We start from the raw sequence: 23,096 nt of genomic DNA, 5'->3' as shown, positions 1-23,096 counted from the left end.
GGGGCGCTCCCGCTGCGGCCCCGGAACCTGCATGGCAATAACACGCTCGCTGCCCCCCCCCCCCGCGTACCACCCGCACCGCAGCGGCCGGGACCCGGTGGGACCACACACGGTACAAGGCCAGGCCGGGCGTGCTGCGCGGGTGGGCCCGGAACCGGGTCACAGCCCCAAAAAAACACCGTGGGGCGGTGGTTATGTAAGCACAACTCGCCGCGGTGCCTGCCGGGACTTGTAGTCGCGCCGCCGCACCGCCTGCCACGCTCGCCTTTCGGAGCCTCGCCCCGCTTCCCCCGCCCCTCCGCCGCGGGCGTCGCCGGGACTTGTAGTCCTCCCGCCGCTCCCGGCCGCACACCACCGCCCTGCCGGAACTACCGCTCCCGGCGTGCCCCGCGCGCGCAGGCGCAGAGCGCGGCGCCGCTGCTTGGTAAACAGAGCGGCGCGGCGGCGGCGGCGGGGCCCGGGGCTCACAAAGGGGCCTGGGGCCGGGCCCATGCGCGGCCGGGGCGCGCTGCGGGGCGGGCGGCGCTGAGGGGGCGCCCATGGCGGAGCCGGGCGGGAGCGGCGGCGGCGCCGCTCCCGGTGCCGCGGCTCCGGACATCGACCCCGACTTCGAGCCGCAGAGCCGGCCGCGCTCCTGCACCTGGCCGCTGCCCCGGCCCGAGCTGCCGGCCCCGGAGGCGGGCGGAGCGGCGGAGGAGGGCGCGGGCGGAGCGGCGGCGGCGGCGGCGGCGGGGCCCGGGCGGGCCGAGGGGGCGCGGGGGGCAGGCGGGGCGGCGGCGGCGGCGGCGGCGCGGAAGGGCGGCTCCCGGCGCAACGCCTGGGGCAACCAGTCGTACGCCGAGCTGATCAGCCAGGCCATCGAGAGCGCCCCCGAGAAGCGGCTGACGCTGGCGCAGATCTACGAGTGGATGGTGCGCTCCGTGCCCTACTTCAAGGACAAGGGCGACAGCAACAGCTCCGCCGGCTGGAAGGTGAGCGGGGGGCGCGGGGGGTGCGGGCTGCCTGGGGCGGGGGGAGCCCCGTGCTCGGCCGGTGCCCGCCCGCACCGGGGTATTCGGGGCTGCCCCGAGGTCCTGAGCGCGGAGGAGCGGGCTGCTGGCCGTGCCGGATCAGGCCGTGGAAGGCTGCTCCTTGCGCCCTTCGCCTTCGGGAGGCTTTCCAGGGAAGGAGCGAGGGGCAGCTACGAGGCTGTCACCGAGTTTCCGCGCGAGACGAGGCGTCAGCCGAGGGATTTTTAAGTACAAGGCTCTGCGGCTCTTCGTCGCCCAACTGCGCTGCAGCTCAGTATAAATAACTGTTTCATAGCAGGCATTCTTGGCTTCCCAGAAGCTCCCTTTAAAAAGGGTGCTGTGTCCTAGAACAGTGCCGACGTTTCTTCTCCACAGTGACTGAGGACCTCTGCTGGAGTTCAGAAAAGGGAAAGTAGGTCTCAGGACGTACAGCTCCAAAGCCTCGATATTGTTCTCTCCTGTTTTTCTAGAAAGGGCACGTGCTAAGTTCTATTAAAAGCTCTCACTACCGTTTCCGTCCTCTGCAGGTGGCAGCCTGGTGTCCCTGTTCTGTTTAGGCAAACAAGCTCCGGCAAAGAGAAAGGGAGATGTGAGAACTGGCTCGTGAAATAGTCCCTTGGGCTGTCCTCATACACGTGCATATTCATATATGTATGTGACTGGATGCCACCAGAGTGGGATCTGAAGAGCGTGATCTGTCGCTCTGGCAGCAGAGTGGAGTGACAAGTGTGTCACGCTCCGGTCTGTTCACAGGGCTGGTCAGCAGCTCCTCTGTGCCGCAGCTCTGCGGCAGGTTGAGCCAGGGAGGTTTGGGACTTCCACAGCTCCAGCCACGCATTCGTCTGCCTGTGTGAGCGATCGCTAAGTCAATGCAGAGAGGTAATTTTGGAAAAAAAAGGTGGCTTTTTCTGTTAGGTTAGCTTTCAGCTGGCTCAGCTCTCTAAAGGGGCACACCGTGTGGCTGCGTGAGGAGCGCTGATGTTCCCTCGAGAGAGGGTAGGAACGTGGTGAGAGGGACGCAGCTGTCACAGCTGAGGTTGGCATGGGCTGATAGATGGCTTCTCACGATTGCTGTTCATCTGGCTTGCTGACAGCTCCCAGAGAGCGCGTGTCATTTGACTGAAATCCACTGGCCATCTTACTTTCTTTTCCTTTTCTTCTTTGTGCAGGTTGAATTCTCATTGTTAAGTTTTGATCTGGGGCAGCGTGGGGGGTGTATTTGCTTTCTTTTTGGTAGATTTGTGGTCTCACTGCAAGATAGCTCTTGCTTCCTCTGTCTAGGCGTGCTGTCCTGGTCCTGCTGCTGTGTGGGATCGTGTTATTTTGGCAAGCAGTTCACAGAACTGGTGTAGTTTCTCTGCAGCATTTCTGTCAGCATCTGTTTGGCAACGGTGCTTGAGGCCAAAGTTGAATTTGTCTTCTTAAATGTGTCCCAAGATGCGGAGGGGAAGTTGGAACGTTGTGAAGTATCCTGCCAGGCTGGACGCTGGAATAGGCGCACTTCGGGCTTGCTCCAGTGTGGATGTATTTTTATATCCTTTTCTGTATAAAGGGGCCTTCAGTCTTGGGTTTTAGTCTGCGTTTTCATCAGGTATCCCTTCTGGACAACGTGCGGTTGGGTTTAACACGTGGAAAGGCGGAGATGACAATCTGCACGTGGGAGAGCTGTGGCCCTCGCTCAGATACCACTGCCGTAGCCATTCTGCGATGATGTTTTCAGCGACGGAGTTTATTTGCAGTCTCGCGGGCTGGGAACAGAGGCCGCTTTAGCGAGGGAAGAGAACTGAAACTTCCTGCTGGGAGAGATGAGGGAGGGCAGAATGGCAGCAGCCGCGGTCGGAGGCAGCCCGCCGTGTCATTAGGGCAGTTCAGCGCTGTTGACTTCAACCAGCAAACAGAAAACCGTCGTGGAAACACAGCTGAAAGCAGTTTGGATGCCAGGGGAAATTCCCATTAGAAGCTTTTCGTTTTCAGGACGTTGTCCGTTGGGGTTGGTACGGGGGTGGGACGTGGCTCTCGTACAGTGACCGTCGAGCTCCGACTTCGGCCCTCTTCAGTGCTGACACGGGTGCGCGGGTTGGCAGGGAGCGCTGCTTTGTTCTGCTTACACGAAGAATTCTTCTGGTGAAGGTTTTCCTAATCTGTTTGCATCAAGGTACGTTAGATGAAGGCGTGTTAGACACTCACAGTTTAAATGATACTGAAGCAATCAAGTCAGCTCAGTTTGTTTTTTTTTTTTTGTGGGTTGAGAGTAAATTTAATAGGTTCGTGTTTTGTATTTAGGACAAAGTGAATAAACAAAAGATGTGTCTTCTGCTGAGGAATGTGCCTTGCCTATTTTTCTGTTTCCCCTGCTCTTTGGTATTTTTAGAACTATGAAACTCTGCATATTTTTAATTTTGTAAAGTAACAGATAAGCTTCTCTGGTTGTCTTAGCTTTATGGGTTCCTCAGTTTGGAACCGAATGAGTTTGGATGAAGGAAATGAATGCAGAGCTGCTGCTAAATGCTGATAGAACATTGTGGTGCCTTTTAAGAGTACCGCAGCTCCTAGAGTTCTGGTGCTTCTGCCGTTTTGGCAGAAATATTCTGACGTTGTATTATGTTCTGTTTGTGTGCAGTGCGGCTCAAATAGAGAATTTAAGAAGTGAATATGTCAGAACACTTTTATTTGTACCTGCTTCAGTTAAGGTAAAACCCATAAACCTGTTATTACTTCATGACTACTTTCCAGCTGTCTTGCTCCGATACACAATAGAGGGAAATACAGCTGTTACGGACAGCCAGGGTGTAACCTCTGAATTCCGGAAAAATCTGTTTTCGAGGAAGGTGATGGTCGCTGTTCTTGAACTGCGTGAAGTACTTCGTTAAAGGGACGGGCTCGCAGGATGCGCAGTCTCTTTTCCCTGCAATAATTCAGCCGGAGTTAGGAACTAACCGGGCTGAAAGGCAGAAGTGTCCCCGCAGGGGGGTGTCCCCTGACTCCTTTGTAATCCTCTCCTCGGTGCTCTGCAAGCTGCTCTCTGGATAAGAGGATAATTCCTTCCGGCTTTCAGACTTTGGGAGAGGAGGGCGGTGAGGGTTTTGAGTAAAGCTCTGCTCTGTTCAGCAGGAGCACATGAAGCCCTCTGGAGCAGTTTGCGTGCGCTGCTTGTCGCGTTCCGTGCATCCAGGAGTATGAGCAAGTTTGACGCAGTGATGAGCAATGTTGAGGACTGGGCTTTCTCAGCGCAACGCTCTGTGTGTTCTCCCAAACCTGTTGTCTCCTCTTCTGTAGGAACAGAGTGAGCTTAAAACCACCCTTTCCGCCCTCCAAAGGCATTTTACTGTAGCAAACCCGAGATATTTCCTATTGGAAATTTCCCAGTTATATTTCCCTGCTGCATTGCATTAGTTTATAGGAGGTTGAAGTCACATCTGTGTTCTGGTACTTCACATTCGCTTTGATTCAAGTGCGTACGTGTACGTAATGCAACAATTTAAGGTAGCTGCAGTACTAATTAAAAATTTACTAGGCATTCTGCTTGAAACAGGTGTCATCTCTCTGTACAGCTCAGCTGCCTCTTTTACAAAAAAGGGCAGCATTTTGCTTAAAAAATCTTCCGCGCAGTCGTCTCTGCGTGCTCGTGTGATGCGCACGCCGCGTGTGGTTTGCGCTAACTGTTGACCCGAGGGATCAGGTCTGCCTGATGGCTCTCAGGCGCTTCCTGGCGTCTCCCCTGCGGTTGTGCCCAGGATTACAGAGCGACGTCCCCGCTGCCACCGCTGCAGCCCTGGCTCTGAAGGTCTCCTAGGACCGAGGACGTCTGACCTGCAGGCAGAGCGCGCACGGAGCTTCCTCGCATTGGAGCAGCTGCTCTTCCCGTGGCCCTCTGAGGTTCCTCGATGAAAGGCTAGCAGGCCAGGAGACAAAAGCAACCCTGTTCAGTGTTCCGGGCTATTTTTGTCGTGCCGCCCCGGTAGGTTCTGCCAGCTTGTCTTTACACCTTGCAGATAAGTTCCAGTTCAGTGGATACAACGCTAAGTGAAGGCTTCTTTTGGTAAAGATGAAAAGTTCATCAGTCGTTGGCTTGTTGACTTCTGTCCAGCCAATTTTTGCTTTTTCTGTATGCAGATCTAGAAAAAAGCAACAGACGGTTCCTTAAAATAGTCGTGCTAGCTGTTTGCTTATGTCCGTCTGCACTGTGCTGGAGTATTCTTGTGTCCTGGAAGCTTTTTTTGGCTTAGGCTCGTCAGAATTGTGGCTTCTTAACATGGACAGGTGAGGGCCCAAGTCGGTAGCAGGAGATTTTTCTTTTGTTTCATGAACGAAGTCTTTGTCTGGGAAGGAACGTGTCATGGTGGGAATATTTGCAGAGGTTTGCTTTTGACTTTTGGTGACGGTAATTTCGAGATGATGATCTGAGAAGACATTCAAAGTATTTCCCTGTTGTTGCTCACTGAGGCATAACCGACTTTATGCCAAAAAGCTGTAACACAAAAGGAAATACAAAACTTAAAACTCAGCGTCGTAGCTCTGATCAAAGCATAAATCTGCCTGAATTTCAGTCCGGTGCACGTTTGTTTGTAGGGGAGGCTCGGCCCAGGGTCTGATTCCCTACTTTTTGTGAGGAAAAACAGCTGCGTTGTGCTGGGTGTCCTGAGGAAGGCGGTGAGTTGGTGTGCCTGACGCGATGATACTCTGTTAACTATTCTGGCACTAAAAATGAAAAGGTGCGCATCTTAAATCGAATTTGAACGCCAGTGTCATTGCTGCCGTCGTGGCGCTGAACAAAACGCGAGTCCCCTTAATCTTCAGGGGCTGTGGCAGAATTGTGGGTGCTGCTTTCTGGTAAGCAGGCCTGGTTTGGTTTCTTTGAAGTCGCTGTACGGTGAGGGGAGGGAGCGAGGGTCTGTGTGTACCTGGAGTAGCGGTGGTTGGGTGGAAACGACTTGTTACTACTTGCTGTTACCTCTTACAACCCCAGTGCGTTTGTCTGGTGCTAGCAGCGCAGGGAGACGTTCTTTGTCTCGGCGGCCAACAACCTCGCTGGGTTTTCTTAAAGTGTGGGGGGGAATAACAGACAGAAGCCAGAACAGAAATAACGGACAGGAGCATGACAGAGCAGCGGTGGGTTTTCTTGGTGTTTTTTTTTCTTTACTTGAAGCCTTGCAGAGCGTAGTCCTCCCTCCCGAGCAGGGGAGAGCTCTCCTTTTGGCAAAAGTCCGTCTGCCCCATGCAGTGTCAGGCAAATCACCCGGAGCTTTTGCTGCTGCTCTTTCCTGTTCCCTGTCAGTCTGTTTTGGAAAGCTGCTTTGCTGAAAGATTATTCTTTATGGCACAGCTTCATTTTCCAGTCAGCCCTCAAAGAAGGCTGCTCCCGGGATGCTTGCGCTACTTGTTCCAACAGGTTTCTTCTGCTCTATCTAATCCTGCATGGCTTCTGCTGCCTGCCTGTCTTGGTAAACGTGTAAATTGCCACGGTGTTTGCTTTTCTGAGAGCTGGGATTTTCTTCTTCTGAACTCCGATTGAAAGATTACAGAAAGGAAAATGTTCTTCATGAGCTGTGGCTTTGTGTCTCCCGAGCTTGACGTCCGTGCTCACGTGTGCTTTCTGGAAGGAGGCTGCTGGAGAAATGTTCTAGCTCTGGCTGTGGAGCGGTTGTTTACTTGCTGGAGCGCAGCTTTGCAAAATCTCTGCAGCGAAGACTTTTCCTAAAGCCTCTGGAGCCAAGCGACTGGGTGAGTGCTGAGACAGGCACTGACAAATGTGGCAGGCGGGGCCTCCTCCCTCTGCAGCCTCTGAAGAATGTGGTGGCAAATTATAATTCTGCACAATTACAGGCCTTGCTTTGGAACATGGCCCTGCTCTGGGATGTGACCGTGTTCTTTGTGTGCCTCCAAGGCAGTGAGAACACATCACAGGGAGCTGCAGTGATTGTACGTCCAGCTTTTTCTGTCCCTGATTCTTCAGAGACTTCTTTTTTTTGCTAAGAATTCAGGTGCCTCCATGATTTGTATCAGGAACTTGAAATTTCCCAGGAGAATGGCACTCGTGCTCGGGAGTAGTCATGGCCAGACCTTGAAAATCCATGTGAACATGTGTAAGCTCAAAAATTTCAAGGACAGATGTTGTTTTGTGTTTTGCTTAACATATCTTGTGCTTGGCCTGGCCCCGAGCGCTTTGTTAGCACGGCTCTTGCACCACCGCTCCGTGTGCCTCCTGATCCAGGCACGGCACAAAGGAGCCTCCTCTTCTGCCCTCTCCCAGCTATGGAAAAGCTGTGTCACAGGACGGTGCGTTTCGGCTTGTTGCTCTTCTGTTCTGTGAGGAACCTTTGTCTGAACACGCTGGCCTGGAGGCTCTGATTTGATGCGAGTAAAACTCGAATTTTATGGTAGGCAACCTCAGTCTTACTGGGAAGCCCCGGAGTCCCTTGGAAAGGCTCTCACCGGCTTTCTGTCTTTGGTAAGAAGCACTCGTGCCCCTCAGACAGTATTTCCATATCCAGGCAGTTATCCGGATGGCTGGCCGGAGAGCTGGTGGCTCCGTAGTGCCAGCTCGGGTGGTTCATGCCTCTCCTTCAGAGCGAAGCGCGGGGCCGGGCCTGGCCTGGCCGGTACGAGGGCAAGGAGGGTTGCTTGCCCTTAGGAGATGCTATCAAAGGGGAAGATTTAATGTTTTGGTGGCTTCTTGGGAATTAGGAAACGGTGTGGGGCTGCTGTTAGTCACAGTGCTGTGGCTGTTTTATGTATCCTGTCCCGTACGCGAAGCGGCTGGGCATGCTGAACGCTTCATTGTTCGGCGTACGGTAAGTGCTCCTAGCCGGGCCTTAACTTTGCGTAATGTCTGCCATTAATTTCATAATGGTTTTGTCTGAATATGTGATTTACAGGAATCATCTTTGATCTGTGATGGCTTAGAGACCCAGACCGTCTTTTTTTCACTTCAGTACCTAACATACAGCAGTGCTCTGTAGGAACCGCTGTGGGATGCAGTAACCGACCCTCCTCCCCTCCCAGCTAGCTGCTGGAGAGATTCCTAAGGATTTGGGCCCAGGCTTTTCTGACTGCTGCTTCCTTCAGCTCAGGCTGCAGTCTGGTCAGAGGCGTCACGGAGGTAAAGGCTGGGGGTGTGGATCCCAGGCGCTCTGCGGCGCAGGGGGGATCCAGGCAGCCATGAAGCTGAGCATCTAAAAAGTTAACTTCATCTCTACGTTTTTGGTTTGAGTTGCTTAACATCGAAAAAGGAAACACGTCAGGGTTGCCTAGGTGACCAAATTCTGTCATTTCCCCTCCTGCAAGGTTTGACTTGGAGTTCTGTGATTATTTTAGCATCGTTAATTTTCCACTCACCCTCTCGATGAGATTTGAGGGTGCCCTCCGCGCGTTAGGCCCATTAAATCGTGCTGGTAGCTGCGTTCTTGTTCCGGAGAGCACAGAGTGTACGAGCCTGACAAAGCTAACAGCAAAGGAGCTCCCCTCCTCGTGCCTTGGTAAGGTTTAGCACCTGCGTGACACGAAGCAGCTCCTTGTGCTGGCCGGTCCTCGCTTCCCCGACGCCCCTTTGTCTCAAAACACAGGGCCTGGTAGGGGAGACGAGGCCCTGTTCAGATCTATTTTGGGACGCCCTGGACCGAGTATTTCAGCACACAGACAAGCCCGGTCATGCAGATATGTGATGACTCCGGGTGCTGTGGTGGTGAGCTGCCTCACAGAGGCTGCAGCAGAGGTGTGAAAGGCGTAATTTAGGCATTGCACTTCTGACAGCAGCTAACTGTAATATAAGAAGTGTTCTGTTTTTTTTTTTTCTTCCTCTTGCCTCCAACCACACATTCTGTGTTTCTGTTAGCACTGAGGTGCCCGACCCTCCCCACTGAGGTAGTTCAGAAAATAGGCAGAGCTCCAACAGGCAGAAATCATTTTCAGGGAAGGACGGGGCTGCTTTTTGGTCAGATCAGCTCTCTGAAGCAGCTTAGAGTTGCAGATGCTTGTGTTATGGGAGGAGGGGAGTTGGAAGACAAGGAAGGAAGGAGCAGTACAGCAATTACCTGTGTTTCTAGCTATTAACCATCATCTCAGTTGAGCAGGAGCATGTACAAGCACTTTGAGACTGTTGCATAAAAGGTACGGGGCTTCCCAAATCTTGATGTAATTCTTAGACTTGTTTCAAGATGTCTTGTTTCGAGCTTCTTTTTAGCCAGAAAATTAGGCACTAAGACTTTCGCTTAGATACAAGAAGTGACGTTACTTTTCTTCAGGTTGCAGTGTTCCTGAAATGCTTGCACCAGTGCAGTGTGCTTTTGCTAACGAAGGACTCAAAACCCAGCTATAGCAGGAAATAGCTTGTAGTTATTTGTGAAATTCTGAAGTCTCAAACCCGTTGGTTTAAAGCTTCATTTTGGTAAACGGCGCTAAAAGCGGTTCTGAAACTTTCAGTGCGTGCTCCAAACAAGCTACCAGGTCGTGCCTGCCAGGGCTGGGTGTCATCAGTAGCTCACGGATTGCTTTCGGGAGGATAAATGAAGGATTTGTGACAGCTTGGTGTTCTTGCAGCCGCAGGCACGTTCACCTGGGAAATGGGGGTGATGCCTTGGAAATCAGAGCAGCAGCCTTCGAGGAGACAGGGTTCCAGTCTGGTTACTTCTTGGGGAAACTGGACGGAAAAGAGAGCTTTATTTCAAGAATATGCTAGAGAGGAGCGTTGTTACAGCTGTTAATGTGAATAACTCAAAGCGTAGATCTCTGTAAGAGCGTTGGCTCGCACGTGTTCCTGCAGGCTCTGGCTCCGCAGTAACCCTTGGGGTGCTCTCCAAGTAGGAGCTTGTGTCTCCGTAGATAGCGATCGCAAGCAGCCAGTCTTGTCCAAATCCTCAGCAGCCAAAGGTTAAAATGAGAGCTAATTCGGAACAATTCACACGTCTCCTTCCACCTCTGTGAAAACTTTCCACTGTGCTGTATTGTTTGTGCCTCGCTGGAGGACAGTCCTTTTGGCAAGGTGGACAAAATTAGCATGGTAAGGGCTTGGCTGAGAGGAAAAGGGTGGGGAGAGGGAAGGCAGCGGGCAGGAAAGAACTGTGGTCAGAGGCAGTGGGAAAGGATGATAAAAGCACAGTTAACGTGGTTCACAATTAGGACTATGCATGGAAGTTGAAGGCTGCTGTCAGCCTTTCAGTTTATATGAAAAAGGTGTTGCTCTTGGACCGCCGTTGTGCTACCAGTGTAGCACCTTTTAATTATGTGTAATTTGACTATCTGAACAAATTAAATGCAAATATGAAACAAATGCACAGCGCAGGCTTCAGAGGGATCTTCAGGGGGTTCTGCGCAAACGATGAGATTGTTGCACGCTGATTCTAAAGTGCTGGGGGTTATCAGCACAGCTGCAGGACTGAAATTCAGTTTGTTGGGGTACAGACATTTGAGCTTGCAGTTTCTAGCAAAGCTAAGCCAAGTGAAGGGTGTTAGGAGGGACAAGGAGTGCGTGCCTTGCCAAAGGGAAAGATGGGAGAGGCTAAAACTGGCACGTACAGCGTGGGAGTGCATTATCAGCCTGAACATCTTACCCCATCAGAAACGCGCACAAAGCGTGCTGCCTCCGTGTGGAGCGCAGCTGGCAGCGCCCAGACTTACCGGGACTCTTGCTCCACGGATTCTGTCTTGTTTTGGGGATGAAGGTAGCGATAGGCAGACTGAATTGGGTGGGTTTTGTCATTTCTCTCCTTCCAGGCTGTTTAACCAATTCACTTCCATGCCGTGCTCTGGTCCTGCTGAAAGCTCACTGTACGAAAAATAAAAACTCCAGCCACGTTTCTGCTCTGTGGCTAACAGGGTTAACGGAAGGGTGGGAGCAGGAGGGATGGTGAAGGTGACACTCTCCAGCAGCAGCCTTGGCTCACGTTCCATTCGGCTCATGTTGAACTTGCAAGCTGTATTTGGGAATTCGCTTACTTGCCCCGTGGTATGTTCAGCTGCTGCAGGCTTTGTAGCAACAGCATAGGGTCTTGAAAAGTTCTTTTTGTGTCAGTGCTGGCCATGCCAGTTGGAAGCTGCTAGTTGTCATGGCAGCTTTACCCCTGGTGCATCAGGGAGACATTGCTCTGCCTGCTCGTGCTGTCAGGCGTGTTGGAGCTGCAGTGGCAGGTTTGGTACGCGCAGGTCTTTGTTCTACCTTTCTTCTCTGGATACTGTCTGAATGCAGTTGTGCTTGTGAGATTTCTAGGTGGAGACGTGGTGTAAACTGTCAGCTCCTCACAGCTCCTATTTTTTTTTCTTTTCCAGAACTCTATTAGGCATAACCTGTCTCTGCACAGCAAGTTCATTAAAGTTCATAATGAAGCCACTGGGAAGAGTTCTTGGTGGATGCTCAATCCTGAAGGCGGTAAAAGTGGAAAAGCACCAAGAAGAAGAGCTGCCTCCATGGACAACAGCAGCAAGCTCGCAAAAGTCAGAGGTAAAGCATCCAAAAAGAAGCCCTCTCTCCAGTCTGCTCCTGAAGCCACTGCTGACAGTCCTGGCTCCCAGTTCCCGAAGTGGCCGGGGAGCCCGTCCTCAAGAAGCAACGAGGACTCCGATGTGTGGAACACCTTCCGGCCTCGAACCAGTTCCAATGCAAGCACCATTAGTGCCAGGCTTTCTCCGATCGTGACTGATCAGGATGACCTCCACGATGAAGAGCTGCTCCCGTCTATGGTGTACTCCAGTGCATCCAGCAACGTTCCACCAACCGTGACTGAGGAGCTTGAGCTCATTGACGGGTTAAATTTGATGTCTCCCAGCTCATCTGTGCTATCTACCCAGCAATCTGCCTCCAGTGGTCAGATCCAAAGAGATTCCAGCTTCTCCTTGCGGAGCCCAAACGCAGCTGGTCAGACCACTACTTTTGGCAATTCCCTCTTTAACCCTGTTGATATTTCACTGCAGAGTTCTGTCAGCCATTTCTCCGGCCCTCAGACCTTGGAAGCTCTTCTGACGCCCAGCTCTCCGCCTCCAAGGGATGTTATGATGACTCAGGTGGATCCAGTTCTCCCACAGACTGGTAGCAGGATGAGCGGCCGAACTCTTCTGCTCCTGGGTGGACAAGCCACCCAGAGTAAGATGAGCTCAGGCAATCCGCGAGGAAAGCCTGCAGAGCAGCAGGCAGAACCAGTTGGTGCCAGTGTTTTGCCATCAACGCTTCCTGTAGTAGCATCTCCTCAAAACGCTGGCAGCATCAACAGTTTGAAGGCTCCAGTTTCTGCAACAGCTGCCCAGTCAGTCCAGCTGGGCAGCCCACCACTGCTTTCTTCAGCCAGCCCTGCTCCTCTGGGGCTGAACCAGGACAGGCTGCCCATCGACCTGGACATTGACATGTACATGGAGAACCTTGAATGTGATATGGATTACATAATCAACAGCGAACTCATGGATGGAGAAGGACTGGACTTTAATTTTGAACCTGTTCTGTCTACTCCCAGCTATCCCAGCACCTCGCAGGCCTCCAACCATACCTGGGTACCAAGTTAACTTCAGGAGCACAAAAAGGTAGGTGTAGTTACGTAAAATGCTGCAGTGCTGTATCGGGATCGACTCTGAGATTTTTCCTGCGCCCCACTCTGCAGTAGCTACAGACAGATAACTCTCTGGAAGAGCATGTGCTCTTTGAGTTAAAAGTTTCTGGGAGAACTGCATTCCCTTTTAGAAGGAGAAAAGGGCAGGTAAAGGTAACTTACCGGGCAGTAAACTCCTTAACGGAGTAGAGCAGCAACCTGAAAGAAACTCCTGCCCTCTCTTGTCCCCAAAGATGACTGCTCTACAGGACATTGGTCTCTGCCACGTGATATCTGTAGCTCTGAATTTGACATGAGAGCATGTGCTGGTTCTCTGAAGACGTGATGCTGTGTATACAGAGCAGTTTAATTGAGCAGGCGCACACTGTTCTACCCAGGTTATGATTATGCTTGCAAAATTTTCTAGTATATGAGGTTGCAAAGTATGTCTGTTTCATGACTGCCTGCTTTGTCCTGCATGTAGCAGGACAATCACCCTGTTATCAGACCTTCTGCCCTTCCCTTATCTGGGGAGAGTGTCTGTAAAGTCTGGTAAGCCTGTTTGTCAGCATCAACTGCTGAATTGCTTATGCAGCCATTAAAATGGGAAAGGAAGAGAAAATGGGAGTGTGGTGTGAATGGAGATGGAAGGAGGAAGGTTGTCACATGCTTATGCTTTCAGAAGCAGCACAGCTGCCTTTCTGGTGATCTTTCGTGCTCACAAATTCCTTGAATCACTTTGGCAAATAAAGCGTATGAGAAACAGAGTTAAAAACATCATATTCTCTATGTCATCCTGATCTGAAGCTCTTTAACCACCGATGCAGTCGAAGTAGAGAACTGGAGCTGAAGGTGCGTTTCATGCTTGGAGCTCAGTTAGCCAGCAGAACGGGCAGCTTCTTGTATGGACTAGAGCGCAGACTGGGTGTTGGTTGGAAGGTGGAAGCCTTGCCAAGACTATTTCCTGTGCAGGAGACAGATGTGGTATTTGTTAGCGTTGCAAGTTCCGTCGGTAACAGTGGCCAGCTGAGCAGGCAGAAGTAAGGGCAAACTGCAGATACCGCTTCACTTGCGGGAAGCCCTTGAGCTTCAAGGTGATGGAGAAGGAGTGAGATTATCGTGTGCTTGACCTAAATGCTATTTCCAAGGCACCTGAGTAACCTGAAGGTAGCCCTGCTTTCAGCGGGGGTTTGGACTCTGGACCAGTGACCTCTGGAGGTCCCTTTCAGCCTAAATTTCCTGGTGATTGCTGCTGCCGTATGTGCTGGAGACCTGGTTCTAGGGTAAATATTTTCCTGTGCAGCTGTTCCAGACAAGTGTTTGGGACTAGACAAAGTGAAACGCTGTTCTTTGGGTCTGTGGTACATAAACCCTGTGAGCACACTGATACGCTATTATATATGGACTTTTTAAACACAATTTAATGCCCTGTTATTCCAAATCCCATCACACCGCTTAGGACTTCATTCGTTAGTAATACTCTTCTGTCCTTACTTAGAAGATCTCTACTGTAGAGAGAAGGAGGATCCATCAGGCCTTCCCCCGTTTCCTTATGGCTTTTTATAGTCTTGTGCATTTAAGTGTTCTCGTGCCAAATTACAGAGTGTCTGTCTTAAATCGGATACCCACACTTCAGGTGGAATAGGGGAACTCGGTTCGGATTTCAAAGACCAATTTAGTTGACAAAACATCCCTAGTGTTTGTCTGCCCAAGGACTGTTTGTGAGATAGTGACAGAGGCCCTGGCTGTTTCAGCCCTGGGTGTTGCTCTGAACTCCACTCGATGTTGCTCTGAACTTTGGTGCTTTTTGTATGCTGCGCTATTGCGGGTCGTCATATTTGGGGAATACGTTGGCTTTGCAGGGGTGAAATGTTCTTCGTAGTGTTTTCAAAACATGGAAGATAGAAATATCCCGCAGTCCCGGGTGCATTAATCACCTGGCCTGGATAGTCAAGACCTCTGTCTGCAGAATACCAGGCACAGATTTATTATTTTAAGGGTACAAAACAGGAAAGCTGATGAAATGTTCACCAAAAGGTGAAGGTGTGGCTTATAATCACGTGCTGAAGAGGGAGAAGGGATGTTCTTAGCAGCAGCTGTGCTCTTGGTCCATGTCGATACTTGGTGTGTGCGTCGCTTATCGAGGCAGAGGAGTTGCTTGAGATTAGAAGCCCTGGATTTGCTTTCTTTATTGCGTGAGTTTGAAGGGTTGCTCTCTGGGGAATGTGCTGGACACATCCCCACTAAGGAAAGAGCAAAATGTTGAGCGAGTTCCGAAATGTGATTGTGTATCGGCACAAAGCGTGGCTCCTCCGTGCTTCTGCGCGAGCAGTCCTCAGCTGCAGTATTGCTCTAGGAGGAGAAGCATGCCCTGGTCACTGTGCTTTTTTTTTTTCTTCCAAGTCTTTTATTCTGCCCTTTGATTGTCTGCTTTCTTCTGAGCTTTACAAAGCTTTTAAGTTCTGCCTGTATCCGTGGGGTGAGTTGAAGGGGAGTTTTTTCCCCAAAGGAAGGCAGGCACGATGCAGAATGCTGCCGAGGCAGGGAGGTGGGTCAGGAGTGCATCAGGGCTGTAAGAAAAGGGGAACAGGATGTGCGTGGAGAGAAATAGGAGAGTTCCTGGAGGCCATGAATAACCCTGGGAAAAGAAAGCAGACTGTTTTCTCAAAATTTAGGAGTTTAAAAAAAAAATGCTGCAGACATCAGCGTCTGTGAAGAGGTCAAGATTTGTATCATCTGTCCTTTCTTTGGACCTGTTACTGTGAAGAGTTGTGTCCCTGCTCGGAAACCCCTGCTCAGGGAAGGCCTGGCTGCCCTTAGGTATTGTTCCGTGTGCCAGTCGTTCGTGTGCTTTCTGTGAGCGGTTTCTCCCCACGTGAAGTTGACGTTGGTGAAAACCGACAGAAACGACTGCTCACCTGCAGCCGTTCGGGGTAGCTTCCGTGGGCTTAGTCTCCGCCCTGCCGGGTCAGACCCGGGCGTAACGCTGAGCGAAAGCCGACCATCGGATCCCAGAGCGTGATCGCCGGCGGTTAGCGAGCAGCCGGGATGGAATAGGAGCTGGATAAATAAATACTTGGCCTGCCCACAGCACGGGGGAGGACAAATTCCTGCTGCCGGCGCTCGCGCAGCTGTAGGCCCTCCATTCCCCGGCCGAGGCGCTCGGTGTGTGAGCGGGACGGGGACTGAGCGGCGCCTTCGTGAGCAGGGCCGTGCCCGAAGCGTGGCCGCAGCTGGAAGGAGCCTGTGGTCCGCGGGCAGCGGCGCTCCCCGTGCGTGTCCTCTGCGGGGCTGGGAGGTGCGGCTGGCTTTTCCTCAGCGGCTCAGGGCCCTGCTGCTCGCTCAGCTCTGTACCTCAGGCGCTTCACTGCGGGATAGCTGGGGGTACAACTGCCTCTTCTGCGCACTGGTGTGCGGTTCGTCCCCCTCCGGTGCGGTCCGTCCGTTCCCCCGGCGGAGTTAAGTCAGCAGCCTGCGGTTGTTCAGCTGGGCTCCGCGTAGCTTCCTGGCCCCTCTGTCCCGTGCCCAGCTTGGCCTGGACCCGGCGTTTTCTTGCTGTGCTCTAATTCCCTCTGGTCCCAACGCTGCGTTTTCATCTACCAGAAAACTAATAAATAAATAACCCCTTCCCCCCATCATCTTGCAGTTTCCCAAAGCCTGTTGCTCTGACTTTTCGTTTACGCTAGTGTATTTCCTTGTTCAGGGCTCACTCCCCTTTGTAGTTTTCCTTTGCCACGAGTTTATTTCATACTCAGCAGCGCTCCCGCTGAATGCCCTGACTTGATGCCCTGTATTTATCTTGCTATTCTGCCTTCCCAAACGAACCGTGGACCTGCAGTGGAGGTTTCATGTCAGTGTCTTAAAGCAGCTCAGATGTCTTCCAGGGCTTGCTTGAAGGAGCTGCAGCTGCTGCTTTGCCGCTGCAAGCTGACTCTGCCCAGAGTGAGGCAGAAGGCCTGAGAAGGGATGTCTTAAGGCTTTTTGGGTCATGAAATATCTAGAAATACTTACTTTTTTGTAGATAGATATGGGATTTCTTTAAGTGGTTGAGTGTAAGCAATTCTTGTGTGTGATCTCAAAAAAAAAAAAAAAAAAGCCTTCATCTCTTCCTTCCCAATTCACATTTGTGGCTGCTTAAGGTGAGGAGTAACTTTCCTCTTCCTCCTTGCTTTCCCGCAACGCTTCTGGTGTTAGCAAAGTCCTTTAAACCTGCTTATCTCGCAGAGCTTTGATGGTGCCATCAGCTTGCCGGAGGAGAGCTTACTTCTGTCCTTTGTGTTTTTGTTTTGTCTTTGTCTCAGTTGTATTCTGAAGCTAGGAGCTGAGCAGCCGCATCCTCCACTTGACTCTGTTGATCAAGGTCTCTTGTGCTCTGTGTTCGTTCCCTGGTGGAAGTGGGCATTCTTTGAGCGGCACAAGCCTGGCTGATAGCGGTTAACTCCTTCTCTGTGCATCCAGGGTTCCCACTGAAGCTGAGATCTAACCATTCGCTCTTTTTCTTCTTCCTAGTGTCCTTCAGGTTTTGAACATCGGGTTCTGACTTCGCTTCCCACCCCTGGCAGAGAAAAGAACGGAGCATGTTGGATTCAGTTTCCCTGCGCACCACACCTTGGGCAGAAGGGGCTGCCCACCTGGGAAGAAAGGGCAACCTGCATCTGGCTGCAACGGGAAGAGTTTAAAAATAATCCTGTTACGTGCCACGTCTCTTCCTACAAACCTGACCCTGCCTTGGATCTTCTGGGGAAACCCTGGGCTGTGCAAGTCCAAAGAGGAGCCCTGGTAGAAGCCTTGGCCAGAAGCCTCTGCGTTGGGCAATGTTTTCCCATGTGAAGAGTTGGGTTTGCTGGAGGAGCATCCCAATGGCTATCCCCTCTCTCTGCTACGGCAGAAAGTTTCCCAGTGCCTCGGACTGGCGGAGGGCCGGCTCTGCTCGCGCTCGGCTTGCCCTCCGGGACGGAGTAGTTGGACGTTTCCATTAAGCCACCAGATGTGCACTCGGTATCCCGCAGACTCGCAGAGGAATTGGAAGAAGCGAACTGGCGGAAACCTTGTCGGGAAGAGGGCGTGCTGTTCCAGCGGTCGGTCTCGGTGTTTTCAGCGTGCCCCTCTCGCTGGAGCGCCCCTCGTTGTTCTGCGGGGAAGGGTGGTGGTCACGGTGCGGAAGGCTTCCTCTCGTTCGTCCGAGTGGGACGGGGGGACGTTGAGTTTTTCCCTGTGCCAACTAAGCCCCGTTGAATGAGAAGCATGTTTAGAGAAGTCCCTATGCTGTGCTCGGCACATTCCCAATACACCAGGCTGCTGTACAATAGGCACAGGTGCTAATAGCTGTTTCTGGGACACAAAACCATCAGTTGGGGTTTGTTTCTGATCTCTCTTGCTACAGCAGAGAAAAGGAAAGCCTGGGTGTGGCCTTAACAGAGCCCTGGTTGCTTTTCAGAAGGGCATTTTCTATAGATGAAATATTTTTTTACTAATCTGGGAACTTTCTACAGTGAACATGAAGCCAATGTTAAGTGTGTCCCCTTTAGGCGTATTGGGCATCTCTCCCTCCGAGGAGGTACCAGTGACAGACTTCTTTTTCAGAGCTGCATTAGGAACAAACACATTTGCTGTTTGGTAACGTATATGATTGATTGGGGGTAGGAACTGGCAAATCCCCGCAGTTTCAGCCACCTTGGGGAAGGGTTGTACATTATTGTAATCTATATGTAAAAGTAGCTGCAAATTACATAGAAGCTTTTCTAAACCTTTTTAAATATATATTATATATTTTAATTGAAAATGAGATTATTGGATAAAAACCACACTTGCTGCATCTGTCCCCTTGATACCAGATAACACTACAGCATGGGAGGGACAAGGCCGAAGGCATTTTGGGCCAAGAAGCTGAAAATGTCGTTAGAAAAAGTGGGAAGGGCACTGCGGTGTGACCGGGGAGCGGCTAGTGGAAGGTGCCCGCGTGGCCTGGCTGTCGGCCACCGCTCCTTGGGCCCTTCCCTTGGTCGGGCACTCCCAGCAAGCCAAGAGCACGACGTTAGGGAACGCTAACCATTAACAGCGCGCTTGTTCTCGGCTAATCCCTTAAGTGGCTGGGCTGTAGCTGATGCACCAAGAGATTCCCTACTCTGCTGAGGGGACGGTGTGGACTGGATCACGCTAGGTCTGCTGACGCCCTGGGTAGCCCTTAGGGAGGGCGCTTTGTTGTGTTCGGTAGCTGTCTTTTTGGTTTCCGTGGATTTTCGTTGCTGAAGTTGCTGCTGCTGCTGGGGAACTTGGGGCCCGTAGGCACACCCGTGGGGATGTGTGTGTCACATTCTGCCCCGTCTTTGTTCTTGCGAGACAGAAGCTAGGAGTCAGGAGATTAGCTGAGAGCATTAGCTGGCGTGTTCCTGTCACCTTATTGGTGTTCGCCGCGGTAGGAGCTGTGGGAGATGCGATGCTTTCACCAGGTCCCAGTAATCTTGGTCTGGCAGAAAGCCTCTCAAATCCTTCCCGAAGGCGGTGGTGGCTTCTGCTGAGGCTTCTATCATGCAGTGCAATTAGCCGCCTTCTTCTACCACCTTGTCTGCTCTGTTCTCATGGGTTTCATTTCATTTTCATTTGAGTGGAGATTGGAACAGGAGCGGTTTGTCTGGCTACCTGCAACGAGGAGTCTTCAGCAGCCTTATCGTTAGCGTGCTCTGCCATTAGAGCCCTTGAGTAATTTGATAACCTGGGCTTTGAAGGCTGCCTTGGTGGCAGACCTCGCGGTGATACGTTCAACACTTACCCACAATCTGCATGTCTGGCCACACCTCACCGTAACAAAAACAAAACCAAAAAATTAAGAAGTGCAAGACCCGGCATCCCGGCCTGCGCTCTGCCGGCTTGAACCGCGGATGTGTGTTCTCACCACACCTAGTTCATTACACAGATCGACAGCCAGCCCTTCCACAGGCGCCTCGTGCTGCACGTGGCGCGCGTTGCACGCGAGGATCAGCCATTGTGCTGATTCAGTTCAGAGATGTGGCGGGACTTGTGTTTTTTGGCACATTGCGTGCCACTTTGTTCGCTTGGACCCCGAGGGGGGATGAATCCCGGGAGCTCCAGAGCCAAGCCGAGAGGCTGCCCGGGCTTCGCAGGCACCGACGGTGCGGTGGATGGCAAGTGCAAGCAGGTCGGTCCCGTTGCTTCACAGCTCGGTACCAAAGGACAGGATCCCAGCGTGCGTGGCGCCGCTAAACGCGAACCTAATGCCTTCAGCGTGGAAACAGAGCCCGAAGAAACAGGAAGGGCAATGTCATGTACCAGCGCTTCAGACCCGCGTGTCCTTGGAGCTGTTCCTGCCTGGGCTGGCCTGTGGGAAGAGGTGGTCAGAGCCCTACGATGGGGGCTGATGAGAAACACTCTGCTTTTAGTAGGAATAGGAGCCTTGTGTGCAGGAGCCTCTGCCCCCTCGGCGCAACGGGAGCTGGCAGTGGCTGAAGGTGCTGGAGAGCGCGCTCGTGTCGAGGACGGTGCTGGGAAGACTACTGGAGCTCCGGGAGAGCTCAGCGAACGGCGAATGGGATGTTGTGGGACAACAAACGGGATGTTGTGGGCTCAGGCAGCCTCGCTCCTCGTTTGTTTGGGCAGCAGGAGGGTTTGGATCGCAGGCGCGGAGGGCAGGGATGCAGAGAATTTGGGAGTTCTCCAACCCCTTCTCGAGTAACTTCCTCTTTGTAAACCGTGACCTTTTCTAGCCTGGGACGTTTCCTCAAGCGACACGAGAGACTTTGAAGTTCTCAAACTGCTGCTTGCTGGAAGGATGTACCTGGGAGGGGGCTTCCCCACTGCTTGCCGTGGTTTTTCTGTTCCTTCCCAAAGTGTTTGCTACCGGGTTCAGCATAGTGTCTCGGCGGGTCTCTGTTCTGAGTCGGCAGCAGCAGGCCCTGTGCTTACGGGTACTTTTTTCTCTCATGAGGGGTTGGGCTGGGGTTTAGAGAGCAGCTCTGAGCTTGGTGGGGAGGGAAGGGGGCCGGCGACGGGGGGAGTGATGCTCCTGGACAAGTGCCTGAGAGGAGTGGGCAGGGAACTGTTGGCACGAGGCCTTGCGCTGCGTGCGTTTTCCTTGTCCTCGCTGGGCTTGGTAACAGGTTCCTTCACCTCCAGAGGATCAGACGGGGTCTTCTGCGGTGCGAAGCCACCGCACAGCTCTGGGTCCTGAAGGATTCTGCTCGCGGCTGCCCGTGGAGCCTGGTAGGAGGCAGGCTTGTTGCTTTTATTTACTCCTGGGTTTAGCTAATTGCTTGAGCCTTCTTTACAACTTGAGCGCATTTCACTGCTACCAGCTTCCTGTAAAAGCTTGGAATATCGGAAGTTTCTTGGAGCCCTTGATTTTCATAGCTGGTGTGTCTGAAAACACGGCGTCCCCTACCCTGTGCTGCTTTAAAAACAGCAGCCGAATCGTGCTGGTGAGAGGAACAAAAGCGGTGGGAGCGTTCCAGAGCCTGTGTGTACTCATAAGCGAGGCTCACACTAGAAGCAAGTAGCACTAATCAAGTTTTCCAAAGGAAATGCCTAGAAAGCTTTTATATAGTTCATGATTTGTTCATTTTCTTACTTAGTTGCTCATTTATAGCCACACTCAAATGCTCCAGGGCTAGCCTTGCTCCAGGAATGAGAAACCTGTCTGGTGCCATGGGTAGGAGTGCCTTGGGAGTGGTGTCCTGGACTGTCACCAAGATAATGTGCAAGTATGGACCCATTATCAACAACAAAAAAAATCAGTTTGGGGATGTGAGCACGAACAGGGATGGCTTTGGCTTCGGGTTTGCCTCAGCTGCATGCCTAATGAGAAACTTGTTCTAATTAACGTGGGGAAAAGCAAATGAGGTGACTCCAGATGCCTGAAAGATCTGTCCGTGTGAAAGCTCAGGAGCGTGCGATAACACATCACTACAGTTCGTAACCCTTCGAGGAAGGGATCCCCTCTTTTCATTAGCCTTTGCATCTCCCCCTGCGCCAGGATGTGTCTGTAGCTGATGGAAAACTCGCTGATGGAATCAAATCTCTACCTGGCATCGCGGTGTAGCGCAGGGAGGGGAGGCAGCAGACGCTGGCGGTGGAAGAGCTGATGGTTTGGGTGTGTGGCTCTCCGGGTGCGTGTCGGAGGGGATGGCTGCAGCTGGTGCCGCGCTGCTCGGCATGGTGCTACCCTTTGGTGCTCCGGTTCGGCTGCGTGGATGGCAGGTGACTTCTCCCAAAAGGAGCCCTCTTCGTCAGGCACCGGGGGGGCTCTGTGCAAGTGTTGCCAGCACCGGGGGGGCTTCGCCTGGTGAGACCACAGGAGGGCTTTGTGCAGCGCTAGCACAGCCGCCTGCTGCGTACGGGCAGGCACCCCTAGCTGCCCGAACTTCCACCCCATCCCCTCTGCACTCTTTCACCCGTTTCTCACAAGAATTTTTTTTTTTACATAATCTCTGCTTTTGTTTGCTCTTTGTAGCAGTGTAACTTCTGAACCATTACAGGCTCTTTGTTACCATCTGTGCTAGCAAGACTGTAGAATGTGCTAGACTAGGGGGGAACGTTTGACAAATAAAAACCTGTAATCCTCTGCGCTGTGTCTCATGCAGTTTGTTCCGTTTCACTGGTGGGGGCCAGTTGGCTTTTTTGGGTTTTTTTTTTCCTTACCTTCAGCTCCTTTCCTTCGCCTTCCTCTGCTGTTAGGCCAGAGGTGGGAGGGTCGATGTGTGAGAGCCTACAAGGGCTCCAGGGTGCTCTCAAGCGCGCAGAGCCTCTTGTTACAGTGTGCAGGCGGTACCTGGGGGCCCATCCACGAGGTGACGCTGAATTAGGATAGCTGAGCACGTTAGTGACCTTTCATCTTCGCTTGCGTACCCCGACTCAAGGAGATCAAGGAAAGTTACTGCAGCTCGGGAGCACTTTCTGCTGGCGGAAGGTACTGGCTTGCTGCCATCCCGGGGGCCATGGAGGTCCGAGTGGAAGCCAGCTGGTCGTCCCTGGGGCTGGCCGGCCTGCTCAGAGGTGTGCAAGCAGGTAAGAGGCCTCTCCGGGAAGGAGAAGGCTTCAGGTCGGTGCCTTATGGGGTCCCTCCTTGCTACGAGGCACGGAGGAATGAAGATGCAGCCCGAGCCAGCGCAGCAGCTTGCGAGGGATGTGGCGGAGCCCTTGGCTCCGAGCAGGATGCCGTCCCGGCAGGTCTGCTGCGCGGCTGGAGCACTGCGCTGCGGGACGGGGATGGCTTTAAACTGAGGAGAAGTTCTCGGTAATGAAATTGCACAGTGCTGACGGCCAGAAACTTGTATTAAAAAGGCCGGGGTACCCTGATACTCAGTAAGGTGTGAGAAAATGCCATTGAAAAAGCGTGAAATCAGTTGGTGCAGATAACTCCGGAAGGGGTCTTAAGCTTCCTGCTTCAAGACTTAAGCTGATCCCCAAAAACGGGGTTTTAGGTGGACATCCTTGTGGGAACTGACTGTCCCTCATCTGCTCCTGTGCCACTTCCTGGAGCTTCCTGCAAGTGTGCGGCGGTACTTGCTGGAAAAAAAAAATGCACAGGGTGGGCCTTGCGGTTGTTGGTTGGCTTGGCGTGGATGCA

At 52.4% G+C, this 23,096-nt stretch overlaps 1 protein-coding gene across 1 annotated transcript; it reads left to right on the top strand.

The window, feature by feature from the left end:
• The first annotated feature begins 407 nt into the window (after positions 1-407).
• On the top strand, positions 408-22,091 carry FOXO4 (forkhead box O4). The gene is made up of 3 exons (XM_083797957.1): positions 408-971; positions 11,271-12,512; positions 17,027-22,091. The coding sequence occupies exons 1-2, from the start codon at positions 540-542 to the stop codon at positions 12,492-12,494; spliced, it is 1,656 nt and encodes a 551-aa protein (XP_083654083.1). The 5' UTR covers positions 408-539; the 3' UTR covers positions 12,495-12,512; positions 17,027-22,091.
• The last annotated feature ends 1,005 nt before the right edge of the window (positions 22,092-23,096 follow it).

This window comes from Anser anser, assembly GCF_964211835.1.
Source record: "Anser anser genome assembly, chromosome: 13".
Classification (NCBI taxonomy): Eukaryota; Metazoa; Chordata; class Aves; order Anseriformes; family Anatidae; genus Anser; species Anser anser.
The sequence above is the reverse complement of the archived record's forward strand: the minus strand, read 5'-3'. Positions and strand labels throughout refer to the sequence as shown.

Excerpts from the sequence above, each read along its gene's own strand:
- FOXO4 (XM_083797957.1), top strand. The coding sequence starts at position 540 with ATGGCGGAGCCGGGCGGGAGCGGCGGCGGCGCCGCTCCCGGTGCCGCG. Across the intron at positions 972-11,270 it reads ACAGCTCCGCCGGCTGGAAG|AACTCTATTAGGCATAACCT; the intron begins GTGAGCGGGGGG and ends TTTCTTTTCCAG.